General features: G+C 40.7%; 1 protein-coding gene across 1 annotated transcript in view; it reads right to left on the reverse strand.

Annotated features, from left to right (window-relative positions):
- Nucleotides 1-17,700, reverse strand: part of Iqch (IQ motif containing H) — a 219,227-nt gene that overhangs the window by 54,001 nt on the left and 147,526 nt on the right. Inside the window, exon 15 of the mRNA XM_042687745.1 lies at nt 6,405-6,691. Coding sequence (XP_042543679.1) covers nt 6,405-6,691 — 287 coding nt within the window. The remainder of the gene's footprint in view (nt 1-6,404; nt 6,692-17,700) is intronic.

Raw genomic sequence — 17,700 nt, forward strand, 5'->3', positions numbered from 1 at the left:
ACAGACTTTCTTGCCCAAGATGGCTTTGAACTGCACTCTTCAGATCTCAGCTCCTGAGTATTACAGGTATAATACAGGATTACAGATGTGCATTACCTCTCTCCTGGTCCGTTTTGGTGTCTCTTTAGCTGTTTTATGTGGTTGCCACTGAAACATTTATTCATAATTCATGTTCAAGCTTATCTACCCAGCTACAAACGTGAACTCCTTAAGGGCAGGCACTGCCCACCTAAGGGAGATTTGTTGTTTACTTTAGCCTTTCCCAAAAGTAAGTTAAGTATGCACAATAAAAAGTCCATCAATTAACAAGTAATAATTAGGTGGCTGGCCTAAGGGAACCATCACTGTGTTAAATATCATGGAGAAGTTAAAAAAAAAAAACCGTGTCTAGGGTATTTTCTAGAGGATCTACAAATTCACAGAGACAGTGTTAGGTTATGGCCAGTAATCATATGAAACTCAGTGTGCACCTGCACTGGAAGGACTTGGATGATGGGGAAGAGTTGGTGTGTACACAGCTGTTCCTCAACCCCTGGGGGCAGAAAGTGTTTGTTCAAGGAGCATGTCAGTCCCTCCCTACCCAAAAGCGTAAGTACCACTTGAGTTGTGGCTCAAGTGGCTAGAGCACCAGCCTTGAGTGGGGTTGGGGAATTAGAGTTTGGAGAGCTAAATAGAAGCAAGAGGCCTTGAGGTCAAGCCCCAGTACTGGCACACATGCACACACAAGTTAGTTTGAATGTGTTCATAGTATCCAATTCTATCCATCTATCATACTTTGTTTTAAAAAAAATTAAGTATTGGAATTTAGGCATTTGACATAATTCTGGTTTGTTGTTGTTGTTGTTTGGTCAGTCATGAGGCTTGAACTCAGGGCCTGGGTGCTGTCTCTGAGCTATTTTTGCTCAAGACTAGCGCTCTACTATTTTTGAGCCACAGCTGTACTTGGGTTTTCTGATGGCTAATTGGAGATAAGAGTCTCACAGACTTTCCTGACTTGTCTGGTTTTGAACCTTGATCCTCAGAGCTCAGCTTCCTGAGTAGTTGGGATTACAGATGTGAGTCAGCATCTGGCAATTTTAGCTTCTCTGATCAATGTGTTTTCATACATCTGTGGGATTATTTTCTTTTGATAAATTTTAAAATGTGAATTTGTTTATTTATTTATTTTTGGTCAGTCGTGGGGCTGGACTCTGGGTCTGGGTACTGCTCTCAGCCCTTCAGCTCAAGGCTAGCACCCTACCATTTGAGCTTCAGCGCCACTTCCAGCCTTTTTCTGCTTATGGGGTGCTGAGGAATGGAAACCAGGGCCTCATGCGTGGGAGGAAACACTCTACCACCAAGCCAACTACCCAGCCCTGAAATTTTCTTTTTGTTAGTGACTTTTGAATTTGTTGACATATATAGTAAGTGCTATGACAGTGCAATTGAAATAAATAATTGCTTTTGAACTGTTTCCTCAAAAAATCAAGAAAGCTAACTTATTTATTCTGCAACTGAGAAGACACAAGACAGAGAAAGTGAAAATTTCATGTAATTAGTAATAAACATAACTTGATTTGACTAGTTGACACTTCAATGCGAGGAAAGTATGGCAAAGAAACTTAAGACACAAATGGCAGGCTTGACAAGCTAGGCACACAAGGCATGGAGGCATGTGTTAGGTAAAGGAGATGGCTGGAAAATTGATTACAGTAAACAGATTTAACTGAGGCTAAAGAGACTCCGATTTTTAACCAGATGTGGTAGCATAGACTTGTAACAGTTGTGAGGCAGAGATCAGAAGGATCACAGTTCTAAAAGGCAAAAAGTTAGTGAGTCTGATTTCAATCAACAAACTAGGTATGAGGGCATATGATTATAATCCCAGCAACACGGGAGGTGTAAATAGGAGGATCTCGGTCTGAGGTTGACTGGAACAAAACCTGAGACTCTATTCAAAAAGTAACCAAAGCAAAAAAAAAAAAGGCCTGGGGCATGGTTCAAGTGGTAGAGCAACTACCTAACAAGTTCAAGGACCTGAGTCCTTGTTTGTTAATATTGAAGAAGTTGCCAGGGGATTGTGCCTGTAATCCTAGCTACTCAAGAGGCTCAGGTCTGAGGGTTGGGGTTCAAAGCCAGCTGGGGCAGGAAAGACCGTGAGACTCTTATCTCCAATAAACCACCAGAAAACTGTAAGTGGAGCTGTGGCTCAAAATGGTAGAGTGCTAGCCTTGAGGAAAAAGAGCTCAGGGACAACATCCAGGCCCTGAGTTCAAACCCCATGACCAACCCCCCTGTCCCTCCAAAAGGAACAAATTGAAGAAGTTATTTAAGCATGGAAAAGGTAAAGGGGTGAGATGGGTTAAAACAGGCAAAAATTCGTGGTTTCATATGTACTTACAGATACAGACATAGCTATCAATGCATGTGTGCAGTGTGTAGATTGGACTAAGTCAGTGATGACAGCAGTAAGGGCCCTGGGCTATCCTCCATTAAGGAACCCAAGGCTTCTGGGCTGATCCTATTTCTAGGGTAAGAAGAATATAAAATGAATCTGGAACATTACTTGCCAGAGAGTAAGACAGTGATCACCAGGACAAGTCAAAAGAATACAAAGCTATTCTTAAAGATCGCTGGCTGCCTAAACCTGGGACTATTTTAGCACGAGAATAATGAAACAATCAACATACAACCTGTTAAGTAGAATAGCAATTCTAAGTTCATATTGACATAAATAGATAAACATGTAGCAAAGGTAGAGAAGGAATACCCTCCCCCTTGAAGCAAACTAACAACTTGTGACTAGAGAAAGGATGGGAAGAGAAAATTGCCACTGTTGTTGGGAGTAGTTGATTCAATAGAACTTGGCCAAGCCAGGAGCTGGTAGCTCATACCTGTAATCCTAGCTACTTAGAAGACTGAGAATTGAAGATGACAGTTCAAAGCCAGCCAAGGCAGAAAAGTCCATGAGATTCTTATCTCCAGTTAACAGCAGAAAAGCCAGAACTAGAGCTGCTTAAGGGGTAGAGCACTAGTCTTGGACAAAAACAAAACCAAACCAAAACCAAGAGCAAATGGGACAGCTGGAGGCCCTGAGGAAGAGAGGGAAGAAGGTGGAGGAAGGGTAGGGAGAGAGAGAGAGAGAGAGAGAGAGAGAGAGACTTGGATTGGCTAGGTTTATGATGAATTTGATGAGGAAAAAATATTGTGGTACTCTTAGAACATCTCACAAAAAGTATTATTATTCAATTGTGAATGAAACCCAGTGATTTTTTTGGGTGGGGAGCAGAAAATTATTACAGGGAGTAGGGAAACACATGTACCATTCAAGGACAGTCTGGGAGAAGGTATTCCCAACATATAGATCGAAGAATAAGTTCTTTTTTTGGGGAGGGGGGTCCGGTCGTGGGGCCTGAACTCTGGGCCTAGGCGCTGTCCCTCAGCAATTCAGCTCAAGGCTAGCACTCTATCACTTGGGCCACAGCACCACTTCCAGCTTTTTTTCTTTTTGCTTATGTGGTGCTGAGGAATCAAACCCAGGGCCTCAGGCATGCACGGCAAGCGCTCTACCACTGCGCCACCTTCCCAGCCCAAAGAATGAGTTCTTTATATACAAAGAGCTTCTACAAATCATCGTTTGTATTATAGCTCAATTTTTAAAGAGGCAAATGAAGCCAGGCACCTGTGGCTCTTACCTATAATCCTAGTTACTCAGGAGGCTGAGATCTGAGGATCGTGGCTCAAAGCCAGGCTGGACAGGAAATCTAAGAAACTTATTAACCACCAAAAAGCTATAAATGGAGCTGTAGCTCAAGAGGTAGAGCATCTGCCTTGAGGAAAAAAAGCTGAGGGATAGCATCTGGGCTCTGAATTCAAGCCCCAATACCGGAAACAACAATAACAGCAACCTTCAAACAAGAGACTTTATCAGGGAAGTCAGAAAAAGCATCCCAGAGCAACTGCAACTGGCCTGAGCTGAATGAAATATGATAGATGGAAAGAAGGACTAGTAATTTTGTGCCCTCCACCCCCCCAAAAAATCACTGGGTTTCATTCATAATTGAATATATTTTAAAAAAGAGATAAGTCGAGCATGGTAGTGTGTGTCTACTATCAGCACTTAGGAAGCTGAGGCAGGAGAATTACAAGCTTGGGGCTAACCTGGGCTATGTAATGAGATGAAGAAGGAGACAAACATAGAGAAAGGGAGAGGAATGGTGGCGGGAAAAAAGGAGAGAGCAGAGGAAGGGAAAGAAGAGGGAAAGGAGAAGGGTGCAGAAAAGATAAAGCATCTCGGGCAGTGGAGCAGCTGGTGTTAAGACTCTGTGGCAGACAGTAGTATGATGAGTAAGAGAAACCGGGCAGATGGACAAGAAAGAAGGAGAAGGAGAATTGAATGAGATAGGACTGCTCGGGTGCATAGCACCAGCCAAGTGAAGAGTAGATCTTTTCCCCAGTAGCCCAGGTGGGTTGTAAGCCCTGGGAAGAACCAGCACTGTGTTTGTAAGGTGACGCTCTTGTGTGCAGGTCTCTGTATACATAACTCAAATACAACAAGTCAGCTGTCTCCCAAATTCCAGCTATCCATCCCCTACCATTTCAGAAGCCATGGGTTCTATTCTCCATTCTCATGACAAATGCTTTGGCCAGGGCCTCTCCTGTCCCTCCTGCCTCTGTGTCTGCTCCCCAACTCTGTCTCCAGGGGGCGCTGTTTCTGTTCTTCCTCCAGCCTGAGTGGATTTCTGAATGCCCTTCAGTCTGTCTTCCCTCTCTCTCAAGTGTGTGGGTCTGAGAACAGAATGTAAAACCAATGAAGGGCCTGGAAAGACAAATGGAAAATGGTTATTGAACAAGCTGAAAACTGCCAAAACCATAAACTCTCGCTATGAAGCCGTCATCTGGCTGAAATGGAGAACCATAAAACGGAGACTAACGAATCTAAAACATCTGAAGTGTATTTGCAATGCTGGATGACTAGAGGATATGGAGAGAGAGAAGCTGGAGGACCACTGTAACCTTTCAGGCAGAGTCTGGACACCGGACAGGAGAAAGAGAAGCAACTGAATACTTCCAATCACCAATCCTATAGAGTTATAGGGAATTTAAATGTCACCATTTTGGAAGAAGGGGAGAAAGCATAGCAAAAAGGTTATAATTATTTAGTCCTGCCATGTACATGGAAGGACACAAATGTACTCTTGGAGAAGTGAAAGCACACTGTAGCCTAACAATATATGGGATGTTACAATCACTGAAATGCTTAGAAACATGCAGAATGGAACTATATTTTATTTCTGGGTGTATCCATGTGCAAAGGTATGGGAAGCAATCAAAACCCCCAAATATAAGAGAAAAGCTTCCACTTGTCCTCAGCACCATGTGTTCAGCAAGGAGTTCACAGGACGAGAGGTGGTACTGATGATACTTTCTGGATGAGGACCCTTGGCATTTGTTATATGGTTACTTATATATTTCTGGCTTTTTGGTGGTTAATTGGAGTTAAGAGTCTCATAAGTATTCTTGCCCAGGCTCGCTTCTAACTGTGATCCTCGGATCTCAGCCTCCTGAGTAGCTAGGATTATAGGCATGAACTACTGACACCTGGCTTAGCCTCCAATATATATGAAAAGAAAAAATTGTCAACCTAAGTTGCTTAGTAAATTACTACTAAGTAAAGGAATCAAAACAAAAATTCATCTTTCTAGTAATTGATTTTCTATTTAAGAATATCAGGCTTTAAATAGATGGAACCACTGGGTGTTATAAAATAGGTTCACTGTCTGGGCTGGGAAGGTGGCTCAGTGGTAGAGTGCTTGCCTTGCATGCATGAGGCCCTGGGTTCGATTCCTCAGCACCACATAAGCAAAAAGAAAAAAGCCAGAAGTGGCGCTGTGGCTCAAGTGATAGAGCGCTAGCCTTGAGCTGAAGAGCTGAGGGACAGCACCCAGGCCCAGAGTTCAGGCCCCACGACTGAACCCCTCCCCCCCCAAAAAATAGGTTCACTGTCTAAAAGTGGAGCTGTGGTTCAAGTGGTAGAGTACCAGTCTCAAGCAAAAAAGCCAAGTGAGAGCACAAGACCCTGAGTTCAAGTCCCAGTATCAGAACACACACACACACACAGTTTCTCCACAGGCACAAACATAACTAATGAAGAGAATTGAGGAGCCTGGCCAATAGCTATGTAGGTCTTGTGTTGGTGGTTTGGCTTCCAAATGTACCTATATGTAAGGATTTTGGCTTTGCATTTCTAGACATAGAGACTAGTCTTGCACAGTTTGACATAGACCCTTTTAGAAGCAGATTTACAGGAGTTGATTCAGAGCACAGAAACTTCTAGAAGTTCCTTCATATGTCTATTGCATGGACATGGAAGGTATAGATTCATTACAAATTTTAGTATTTTATGGCGTATCAGTTCAACTTACCCGCTGTTCCAAGGTGCTTGGATCAATAAAAGTCACCAGGTCGATGGAAAAGTACCCAGTCACTTTTCTCTTTCTGCAGGCCTGTCCAATTTGGAGGCACAAAGACTTGAGAACTTTGGGATCCACAGAGGTCTGAGGTATGGTGGTACCAGAGGAAATAAAGGGGCCTTCGGCATGAAACTGGTCCCCCGTTGACAGCATTGTGATTTCTCCACTGGGCTCTATCAGCATGTCCACAGTAAGGTTGGTGATGCTGTCTGCAGGTGGGAATGCTTCAATCATGCCTCCTGGTGGGAAAAACATGGAACAATCAAGCAAATCGCGCCAACTTAGAGTGGGAAGAAAAAGGCTAGGCTTTGGTGGACTCAGTTCCTGCACCTGCCATTATCTTGGGAGACTTTGGGGGCAAGCAGCTTCAAGCTCTGCACTTCTTTTTCTTCTGTAAAACGAACATCATAAAGCCTTCTTCATCAGATTGTATCTGCAGCATTTAGCCCAATGCTTGGCATGTAGGAAGGCTTAATGAGTGGTGGCTTGGATTCTTATTGTAATTATAGACTGTAAATACTATGTTTATACATACTCATGGCAGAAACCTACGGTTTCTGGTCAAGCCTCTCACAGGAATTAACTGTCAATAGTCAATTGCTTATATCTTGGTGAAATTAGTGCCCCTTCTGTCATTCTTGACAGGCTTGGGCTTTAAACAGAAATAATTAACTTTGATTACCATGCCAGCCACAAGATTCCTATATATAGCCAGTTCTATGTATGTATCTAAGCATGCGTGCATATATTATGTATTTATTTATGTTTTGTGCTAATACTGGGGCTTGAGCTCATGGCCTACAGCTCTTGCTTAGACTTCTCACTCAAGGCTGATGCTCTACCACTACTGGCATTTTTGCTGTTTAATTGGAGATTTAGACTATGATCCTCAGATCTCAGCCTCCTGAGTAGCTAGGATTGCTGGTGTGAGCCACCAGTGGCTGGCTAAAAAATATTTTCTAAAACAGGACCAGAGAAGCAGGAGACAGTGTTGTTTTGCTGATAGTCAGAGCTTTACAATTGATCATATTTTATCTTTTGCTCTGAATACCAATAATCAGAGGCAAGTCAGGTGCTTGACCACAACAATATTTGTATTGTTATTATAGAGGTGATATACAGAGGAGATACATTTACATGAGTCAGATAATGAGTACATTTCCTTTTGTATAGTGTCATCTGTTCCCTCATTCTCTCCCGTTCCCTTCCTCCCATTTCTACCCACAAGTTATATAGTTCACGTTCATCAATGTGCAGTGCGCCCCACTGCTGCACGTTTTTACCCTTTTTCCTTGGGTTCTATGCCCTCCCCCAACCTCCCACAGATATGCACACGAATATACTGTATATAAGGTGAAGAGCTTTGTTCCATATCTTTGGAGTTCACTTCAGGCACTTAGGCACTGCACCTTCGTGATTCTCTCCTAAGACTCTCCTCTTTTGTTCTCACTGTATGTGAACATCTAGGATCCTGTGAAATCTGTCATATCTCAGTGCATTTTAGATCTAACTTCCACATATCGGACAGAACATATGCCATTTGTCTCTCTGATTGTGGCTTACCTCTCTTAACATGATTTCTTCTAGTTCTATCCATTTTCCTACAAATGACATTATTTTGTTCTTTCTAATGGCTATGTAAATTTTCATTGTGTATTGGTACCACATTTTTTTGGATCCACTCATCTACTGTAGAGATCTGGGTTGTCTTCATATCTTGGCTACTGTGAATGGTGTGGCAATGAACATGGATAGTACAGGTGTCCTTATATCCTGGCTCATATTGTTCAGGGTAGATGCCTAGGAGTGGTCTGGCTGGGTTGTAGGGAAGATGCTTAGTTTTTTGAGGAATCTCCAGACTGCTTTCCAGAGTGGTTGTACTAGCTTACATTCCCACCAGCAGTGCTTCCTTTCCCCCTATATCCCCACCAGCATTTGTTGTTCAAATTCAAAATGTTGGCCAATCTAACTGGAAGCCTTGATTTGCATTTCCTTTATGGCCAGGGATGATGAGCATTGCCTCCTGTGTTTGCCATTCTTGCCTCTTCTTCTGAGAAGTCTCTTCTTAGCTCCCTTGCCCAGTTAGTAATTGGTGTATTAAGTTTGGAAGGGGTTAGTTTCTTGAGCTCCATGTATATTATTGGATATTAGGCCTTTGTCTGATGTATTGCTGGTAAAGATATTTTCCTAATTGGTTGGCTGTCTTTTTAGTTTGTGTCCTAATTGTGTCCTTAACTGTGCAGAAACTTTATTTGAATGTAGTCCCACTAGTTGGGTGTCTCTCCTATCTGTTGGGCCCCTGGGACTCTATTAGGAAGTTCCTGCCTATACCTATAGTTTTAATATCTCTCCTGCTCTCTCTTGCAGTAGTTTCAGAGCTTCGAGTCTGACAGTGAAGTCTTTGATCTACTTTGAACTGATGTTAGTGCATGGTGACAAGCAGGTATCCACTTTTAGTTTTCTACATATGGCTGCCCAGCTTTCCCAACACCAACTGTTGAAGAGGCTATGTTTTCTTCATTTGTCAAATATCATATGACTGTGTGCTGTTCTATTTCTTGGTCTTCTAATCTGTTCCATTGATCTTTGGTTCTATTTTTTGTTCCAATACCAAGATGTTTTTGTTATTATGATTCTGTGGTAGAGTTTGAAATCTGATATTCTGATATTTCCTGCATTGCGTTTTTGCCTAGAATTGTTTTGGCTATTTTAGGTCTTTTGTTGTTCCATTAGAATTTTTGGATTGTTTTCTCTATCTCAGTAAAGAACATCATTGGTATTTTGATGGAGATTGCACTGAATATGTATATCTTTTTTGGCAGTCTGGCTCTTTTCTGAATATTGATTCTACCCCTCTATGAACATGGAAGGTCTTTCCATTTCCTGGTGTCCTCTTTGTTTTCTGTCTCCAGATTTTTTAAAATAGTTTTCACTATAAAGATCTTTTACATCTTTGGTTAGATTAATTCCTAAGTTGTTTTTATTTGAGGCTATTTCAAATGAAGTTGTTTTCATGGGCTTTCCTTTCTGCTTGTACATAGTTGGCATACAGAAAGACTACTGATTTTTGTGGGTTAATTTTGTATCCTGCTACTTTGCTAGAGTGGAGGATCAGCTCTAGGAGTTTGGAGGCAGAGTTTTTTGGGTGCTTTAGGAATAATATCATGTCGTCTGCAAATAGGGATAGTTTAATTTCTTCTTTCCCTATGTGAATCCCTTTTATGTCCTTTTCCTGACTTATTGCAAAGAATTCTAGAACTATACTAAAGAGGAGTGGAGAGAATGGGCATCTTTGCCTTGTTCCTGATTTTAGGCAAAATGGTTTTAGATTTTCCCTATTCATTATGAAATTGGCTGTTGATCTGTCATATATAGACTGCATTTATTTACTTATTTATTTATCTACCTATCTATTTATTTACTTTTGTGTTGGTCATGGGGCTTGAACTCTGGGCCTGGGCGCTGTCCCTCAGCTCTTCAGCTCAAGGCAAGTGCTCTACTACTACTTGAGCTACAACACCACTTCTGGTTTTCTGATGGCTTATTGGAGATAAGAATGTCATGGACTTTCCTGCCTGGGCTCGCTTTTAACTGTGATCCTCAGATCTCAGCCTCCTGAGTAGCTAGGATTATAGACATGAGCCATTGGTGCCCAGCTGTCTTTATTAAGGAATTTTTTTTTCTATTCCAAAGCATTTAACATGAATGGAAGCTGTATTTTGTCAAAGGCCTTTTCTGCATCTATTGATATGTTCATGTGGTTCTTGTCCTTGTCTCTGTTGATGTGGTAAATTACATCGATTGATTTGCATATGTTAAACCAGCCTTGCATCTATGGGATGAAGCCTATTTGGTCATAATGTATGATTTTTAAAAAGTTGTTTCTGGATTCTGTTGGCTAATATTTTATTTTATTTCATTTATTTTTTGTGGGTCGTGGAGCTTGAACTCTGGGCCTGGGAGCTGTCCCTCAGCTCTTCAGCTCAAGCTGAATGCTCTACCACTTGAGCCACAGTGCCACTTCGGTTTTCTGGTGGTTAAAATCTGGAGATAAGAGTCTCATGGACTTTCCTGTCTGGGCTGGCTTTGAACTGCAATCCTCAGCTCTCAGCCTCCTGAGTAGCTATTTTATAGGCGTGAGTCTCCAGCGCCTGCTGTTGGCTCTTATTTTATTTATTTATTTTTAATTGTGAAAATACCGTACAGAGGGGTTACAATTACATGGGCAAGATAACGAGTACATTTCTTATCAAGCATTGTTTCCTCCTCATTGTTTCCCCTTCCCATCCCCTCCCATAGTGGCTATTATTTTATTGAGGAGCTTTGCATCTGTGTTCATCAGAGAAACTGGTCTGTAATTCTCTTTTTTTTTGTTGGATCATTACCTGGTTTTGGGATGATCCATATATATATATATTATATATATATATATAAATATATATGTTTATATATATTTATATATATATTATATAATATATTATATATAATAAATATATATATAATATGTAATTATATATTAAGTATATAATTATATATATATATATGGTTTGCAATTTCTCCCTCTGTTTCTTTAATGGAAAAGCTTGAGTATTATTGGCATTAGTTCATCTTCAAAAGTCTTATAGAATGCAGCAGTGAATCCATCCAGACCTGGGTTTTTCTTGTTGGAAGACTTCCTCTATCTTGTTGCATGTTATTGGTTCATGTAGCTGGTTTGTTTCTTCTTGGTTCAGTTTAGGCAATTTGTGCATTTCTAAAAATTCATCATTTCTGCAAGGTTTTCCTTCTTCTGTGAGTACAGATTCTGAAAGTAGTCCTTTATAATCGTTTGGAATTCTTGGATGCTTGTAATGCTTCCTGTGGCCTCTCTGATCTTATTGATTTGAATCTTCTCTCTTCTTTTTTTCATTAATCTTGCAAGTGGTCTGTCAATTTAGTTTTTTTTTCAAAAAAAACAGCTTTTTGTTTCACTTATTTATGTATAGTTATTTTTAAGTTTGTATTTTGTTGATTTCTGCCCTAATCTTTGCTATCACTCTCCATCTGGTAGTCTTAGATTTGATTTTTTTTCCTGTTTTTCTAATTGCATCATGAGTTATTTGCTTGAGCTGTTTCTGTTTTCTTTATGTGTGTACTCTGGGCTATGAACTTTCCCCTCAGCACTGCTTTTGCTATATCCCAGAGGTTCTGTTGTGATGTTTTCATTATCATTGAATTGTAAGAACTTTCTAATTTCTTCTGTGACCCACATGTTATTCAGTAGTGTGATATTATGCCTCCATGTGTTTGAATGCTTTCTGCACTCACATTTTTTTTTTTGTTGAGAACTAGTTTGATTTCACTGTGGTCAGATAGGATGCAAGGAATTATGTCAATCGTCTAGTATTTGCTTAGGTTCTTTGTGTGATATGATCTATTTTGGACAATGCTCCATGGGCTGCTGAGAAGAATGTGAATTGGGTCATTGTTGGGTGGGATACTCTGTAGTTGTCTGCTAATGTCCATTTGGGTTATGGCATCATTTAGTTCAGAGGCTTCTTTGCTTACTTTTGTTTGGTTGTCCTGTTCTTTGGTGAGAGTGGGGTGTTAAAATCTCCCACTATTGCTGGGCGCCAGTGGCTCACATCTGTAATCCTAGCTACTCAGGAGGCTGAGACATGAGGATCATGGTTCAAAGCCAGCCCGGGTAGGAAAGTCCAGGAGACTCTCATCTCAAATAAAACATTAGAAAACCAGAAGTGCTACTATGGCTCAAGTGGTAGAGTGCTTGCCTTGAGCTGAAGAGCTCAGTGACAGCGCCCAAGCCCAGAGTTCAAGCCCCATGACCGACAAAAAACCAACCACTCCCTCAAAACACCCCCAACAACTCCCACTATTATTATGTTTGGGTCTATCTCATTCTGTAAGTCCAAAAGTATCTGTTGAACATATTTAGGTGCCCCATTATTTGGTGCACACATACTGACCACTGTGATTTCCTCTTCATGGATCATTCCCTTTATTAATATGTAATGACCTTCCTTGTCTCTTTGTACTGATTTTAATGAAAAGTCTATTTTATCAGATATCAATATGGCTACTGCTGCTTTCTTGCATGGTGTATTTGCATGGAAGATCTTTTATCCTTTCACATGGAGTTTGTTTTTATCTTTGACTGTGAAATAGCTCTCTTGGAGACAACAAAGGGATAAATCTATGTTTTTGATCCAATCTGCTGTTCTTTTTCTTTTGCTTGGGGAATTGAGTCTGTTCATGTTTAGGGTTATTATAGAGTGTCATGTTTCCTGTCATTTTTTGATTTCTGTATTTTGCTTTCCTCTTCCTGTACTTACCAAATTGGTCTTCTAGTGATTTAAATTTTTTTGGGGGGTCTGGTTGTGGGGCCTGAACTCTGGGCTTGGGCGCTGTCCCTCAGCTCTTCAGCTCAAGGCTAGCACTCTACCACTTGATCCATAGCACCACTTCCGGCTTTTTTCTTTTTGCTTATGTGGTGCTGAGGAATTGAACCCAGGGCCTCATGCATGCAAGGCAAGAGCTCTACCACTGAGCCACCTTCCCAGCCCCTCTTCTAGTGATTTTTGTCTGATGTGTTTCCTTGATTTTGATTGTTTCCTTCTGATTGAATAACCTCCCTTTAGCATTCTTTGTGACGCTGGTTTAGTGTTCATGAATTCCTTTAATTTTATTTGTCATGGAAGGTTTTAGTTTCACCATCTAATGTAAATGATAGCTTTGCTGGGTAAATCAGGTTGGGTTAGCAGTTGTTGACTTCAGGGCTTGGATTATACCATTCCAGGCTCTTCTTGTATTGAGAGTTTGTGTGGAGAGATCTGCAGTGGTTCTGATTTTCTTTCCATTATAATATACCAGCTTCTCTGATTTTGCAGCATTTAAAATCGATTTCTGCTGTTCAAGTCTAATGCTTTATTATGCTGTGTCTGGAAGTGTTTCTTCTTGGATCCTGTCTACTAGGGGTTCTATATGCTTCTGTTAGATGGGTGAGATTTTTCTCTTTTAAGATTGTGGAAGTTCTCTGTTATTATTTTACTGAATAGGTTTTGATGCCTTTACTATTGAATTCTTCCCCCTCATCGATCCAAATTATGTGTAAATATGATTTCTTAACTGAGTCTGCCAATTCTTGGATTTCCCTTTTGGTAGGTTCTGAATGCTTTTCCATACCTTTGACTTTTTGTTCTAGCGTCATTGTTTTATCCTCGGCTCCATATTCTATTTTCTATTTCACTTATGGATTCCACTATGGTTTTCACTGTGGAAATTGAACCTTTTATGCTTCCGAGATCAGTTCTCATAGTGATAATTTTGTCTTTTAGTGAGGTGTATAGCATTTCTATTTTTATCTCCATTTCTTTTTGGTAGTCCTGGATTTTCATTGTCACTTCTACTTTGTGCTCTTGAAATTGCTTTTGCATCTTATTCCTCCCCAATATTTCATTGACCAATTCTGTCATCATTTCTTTAATGGTTCTTTTGTCCTCCATCTCTTTGTCACTATCACTAGGGCCCTTTCCTGGATTGTTGTTGGCTTTTGATTTTGTTTGTTGTCTGGGTTGTTCATGAATCTTGTAATTTTTTGAACAATAGTATTTTGTTAGTGAATTTTATAGGCTAATCTAGGAGTGCCCGCAGAAATTACATCACCATTTTCAAGTCTAACTTGTAAGTCTTACTGTAGGTGTCCCCCTTTTTTTGATAAGATTGATAATTACTTAATTTAAAAATAAAAACAATTGGAAGTGGTGGCTCATACCTGTAATTGTAACCAGTAAGAAGGCTGAGCTCTGAGAATCACTTGAAACCAGCTTGAGGCGGACAAATCCATGAGAATCTTACCTCCTATTAACCAGGAAAAGCTCAAGTAGTAGAGTGCTAGCCCTAAATGAAAACCTGAGGGACAGTGTCCAGGCCCTGAGCTCATTTACCAGAACTGTCACAAAAATAAATAAAGTTAAAAACAACTATGTGCTCTCTGGACAAGGAGGCCTCTGGAATCTGACAGATGAACAAAGTTGCTGGTAGAGGGCTGGCAGGAGGTTACTCTGCCTGTAGTATAAGCCACAGGCTTATGAGTAGCATGCACATATATATGATCTCAGCAGTCCTCAAAGGCAATTATCTTGTGTTTCAAGCAAAGACATGTTCCTTAAATGTCTATAAATTTGGTCAGAGGTAGTTGCCTACTAAATGCCAAGTTTCAGTGAAAGAAAACTGGTTTGGAGAGCACCTATTCAACCCCTAACCTATTCATTTGGTTAGGTCAAAGATGTGTTTTTCTTCAAATGTGTGTGAGTTCACCTGAACACCAGTCCATGGACAGTTAGCCATGTAAATACAACAAAACGATGGCAAAAATCCACAAAGCTTAGTTTTTTAGTTTTAGTGTCTTTCTGATTCAGTTAAGTTAGTGGGCCTAGTTGCCTCTATATTATCATTATTTTTATTACTTGCTAGATTACTTTAGATTATTTAATAAGAAGCTTATTTATACTATCTTCTTAGCATCAGCATCAGAAAAGAACCATAACCTTTCCCCTTTTTCCTTTCCAAGCAATGAATTCCTCTCTAAACAAAAGAAACAGCACAATAGCAGTTCTCAAATAGTAGAGAACCAGACTTAAGCAAAAAACCTAAAGGACAGTGCCTCGGCCTTGAGTTCAGGCCCCAGCACAGGCACATACAAAAAGGCATAGCTTTTCATATTATCCTATGACACTGTAGCACATAAGACAGCCAGAAGCACACTTGAAAGAACAGAAATGGAATAAAAAGGCACTAGTGGGAACTGGCAGGACATGGGAAGCTTCGAGGTAGGAAATGGCATAGGACCTGCTGTATGCATTGGGCTCGGAGCCAAGCAGAGCCATTGAAAACATGAGATGGACAAAAGCAAGATTTTAAGGCCTACTAAAATCATAGCATTTAACTTTGTAATCCCAGTCACCACCCACCTGCTGTGTGATTTTGCCCAAGTCACTTTCTGCATCTCCAAATTTCAATTTGTTAGGTATGAAATTGGGTCAATAAAGTCTACTCTGAGACCAGGTGCTGGTGGCTTATGCCTGTAATCCTAGATACTCAGGCTGAGATCTGAAAGTTGAGGGGTTTGGTTTTTTTTCTTTCTGTCAGTTGTGGGGCTTGAACTCTGGGACTGGGTACTCCCTGAGCTCTTCAGCTCAAGGGTAGCACTCTACCACTTGAGCCACAGTAGGACTTCTGGTTTTCTAGTGGTTTATTGGAGATAAGAGTCTCATGCACTTTCCTCCCTGGGCTGGCTTTGAACTGTGATCCTCAGATCTCAGACTTCTGAGTAGCTAGGATTGCAGGCGTGAGCCACTGGTACCTGGCTGAATTTTGAGGTTTGAAGCCAACCCAAGTAGACAAATCTGAGAAACTCTATCTCCAATTAACCAGTAATAAGCTGGAACTTAAGTGGTAGAGTGCCAGAAGTGAATGAAAAAGCTCAGAATGGGATGTACAGCACACACACACACACACACACACACACACACACACACACACACACACACACCAAAATAACACCAAATTTACCCTGCCTCCCATCAATAAGCACAGTATGATTGAGGAACAAAATAGAAAAACAATTTTCAAGAAGATTTTGTAGGCTGACCTTGGAAGATCTGGAAACTTCCTAACATATAGAGATCTTCATGGTCCCCCTCCATTCAACTTAAAAAAAAAAATCATCCATTAGGAAGAATGATATTAGGTCATTTACAGGGAAATGGATGGACTTGAAAAAAACATGCTAATGAAGTAAGACAGTCTCAGAGCTGTGCACTGACTCACACCGATAATCCTAGCTACCCAGGAAGGTGAGATCTGAGGACCACAGTTCAAAGACAGCCCAAACAGGATTATTCTTGAGACTCTTATCTTTAATTCACTATCAAAAAAGACTGGCGCTGTGGCTTAAATGGTAGAGCACTAGCCTTGAGCAAATAAAAGCTCGGGGATAGCACTCAGACCCTGAGTTCATGTCCCAGGACTGACTGGCACCAAAAGAAAGTAAGTCTCAGAGAGACAAAGGGCATATATTTTCTCTCATTTGTGGAAATTAGATCTTAATTATAAGCATATACGAAAACATCTACAGGGTCATATGCATATATACACCAACAAATCAATTAAAGTATGGTACACACAGAAGAGGGTTCCAATGGTCTAACTCCTTTTAACAACTTACCTACAGTTCAACAAAATGAAGTTGAACATGTGTTGTCCAGAGGGGCAGGGGGGCAGGGGGAGGGGGCAGAAGAATAGAGAGAGGAAGAGTGGGAGAATGCAGTCTCATTGAGCACATATATAAAAATGGAACCAAGTAAATGGAGGAAATGAGTAGGGTTGGGAGACATGGGGGAGAGTGGGGGAAGGGATGACTTTGTTCAGGATGTACTCATCAAGTGACGTATTGGATTGAAAACTCTTTGTACACCTACTTAAAGATCATTAAAAATTAATTTTTAAAAAGACCAGTGGTGGAGGAGAATCTCATATTCTGAACATTATTTTGAATGGAAGCACCTTATTGTCTCCCATTTATTTATGTGGGTACTAACCTTATTTTTACCTTCCTCTCTGTGGGCAATGAGGGAATTTGTGGACATGCAGACCTTTGGAGATGAGAAGACATTAGAGTAATGTAGCACCTCCCTCCCTCCTTCAAAAAATAAAGCCCTTTTCAGCACTCTTGTTAGATCACTGGTATCCAACCCTTGGCATACATAATACCCTAGCAGAGCATTTGTCACACCCTGCCCAGGCCCAGTAAGTGTATCGAACAATTAAAAGCCCGTCCTTCTTGATCCTCTCCCATACACTTGACTCTCAGCAAGACTCCCACAGCAAACACAGAGATAGTACACGATTCTTCTACTCACTGACAGAATGGTTTGGGGTGGATTAATCTTTTGTACCTCGGGTTCCTCCCCTGTGATATTGATAATGGTACCCACTTTGTGGGGATATTATGAAGATTAAATAAGTGAATAAATGTATACTTAGGGTAACATCTGGCAGATACTGAGCACTGGCAGATAATTGTGTAGTAGGATAACATCTGCTATTATCATTACTGAGACATGGATGCTGCTGTCCTTTGACATAACATCATTTCACTATGATACACTTATGCGATAGCATTAGTGTTATGATCACTTGGCTAAGAGTGAGTAGAGTGGAGAAATACCTTCTGTGATCTGTTAAGTGG

Source organism: Dipodomys spectabilis, unplaced genomic scaffold (genome assembly GCF_019054845.1).
Source record: "Dipodomys spectabilis isolate Male_0828 unplaced genomic scaffold, ASM1905484v1 ptg000108l, whole genome shotgun sequence".
In the NCBI taxonomy this organism is placed as follows: Eukaryota; Metazoa; Chordata; class Mammalia; order Rodentia; family Heteromyidae; genus Dipodomys; species Dipodomys spectabilis.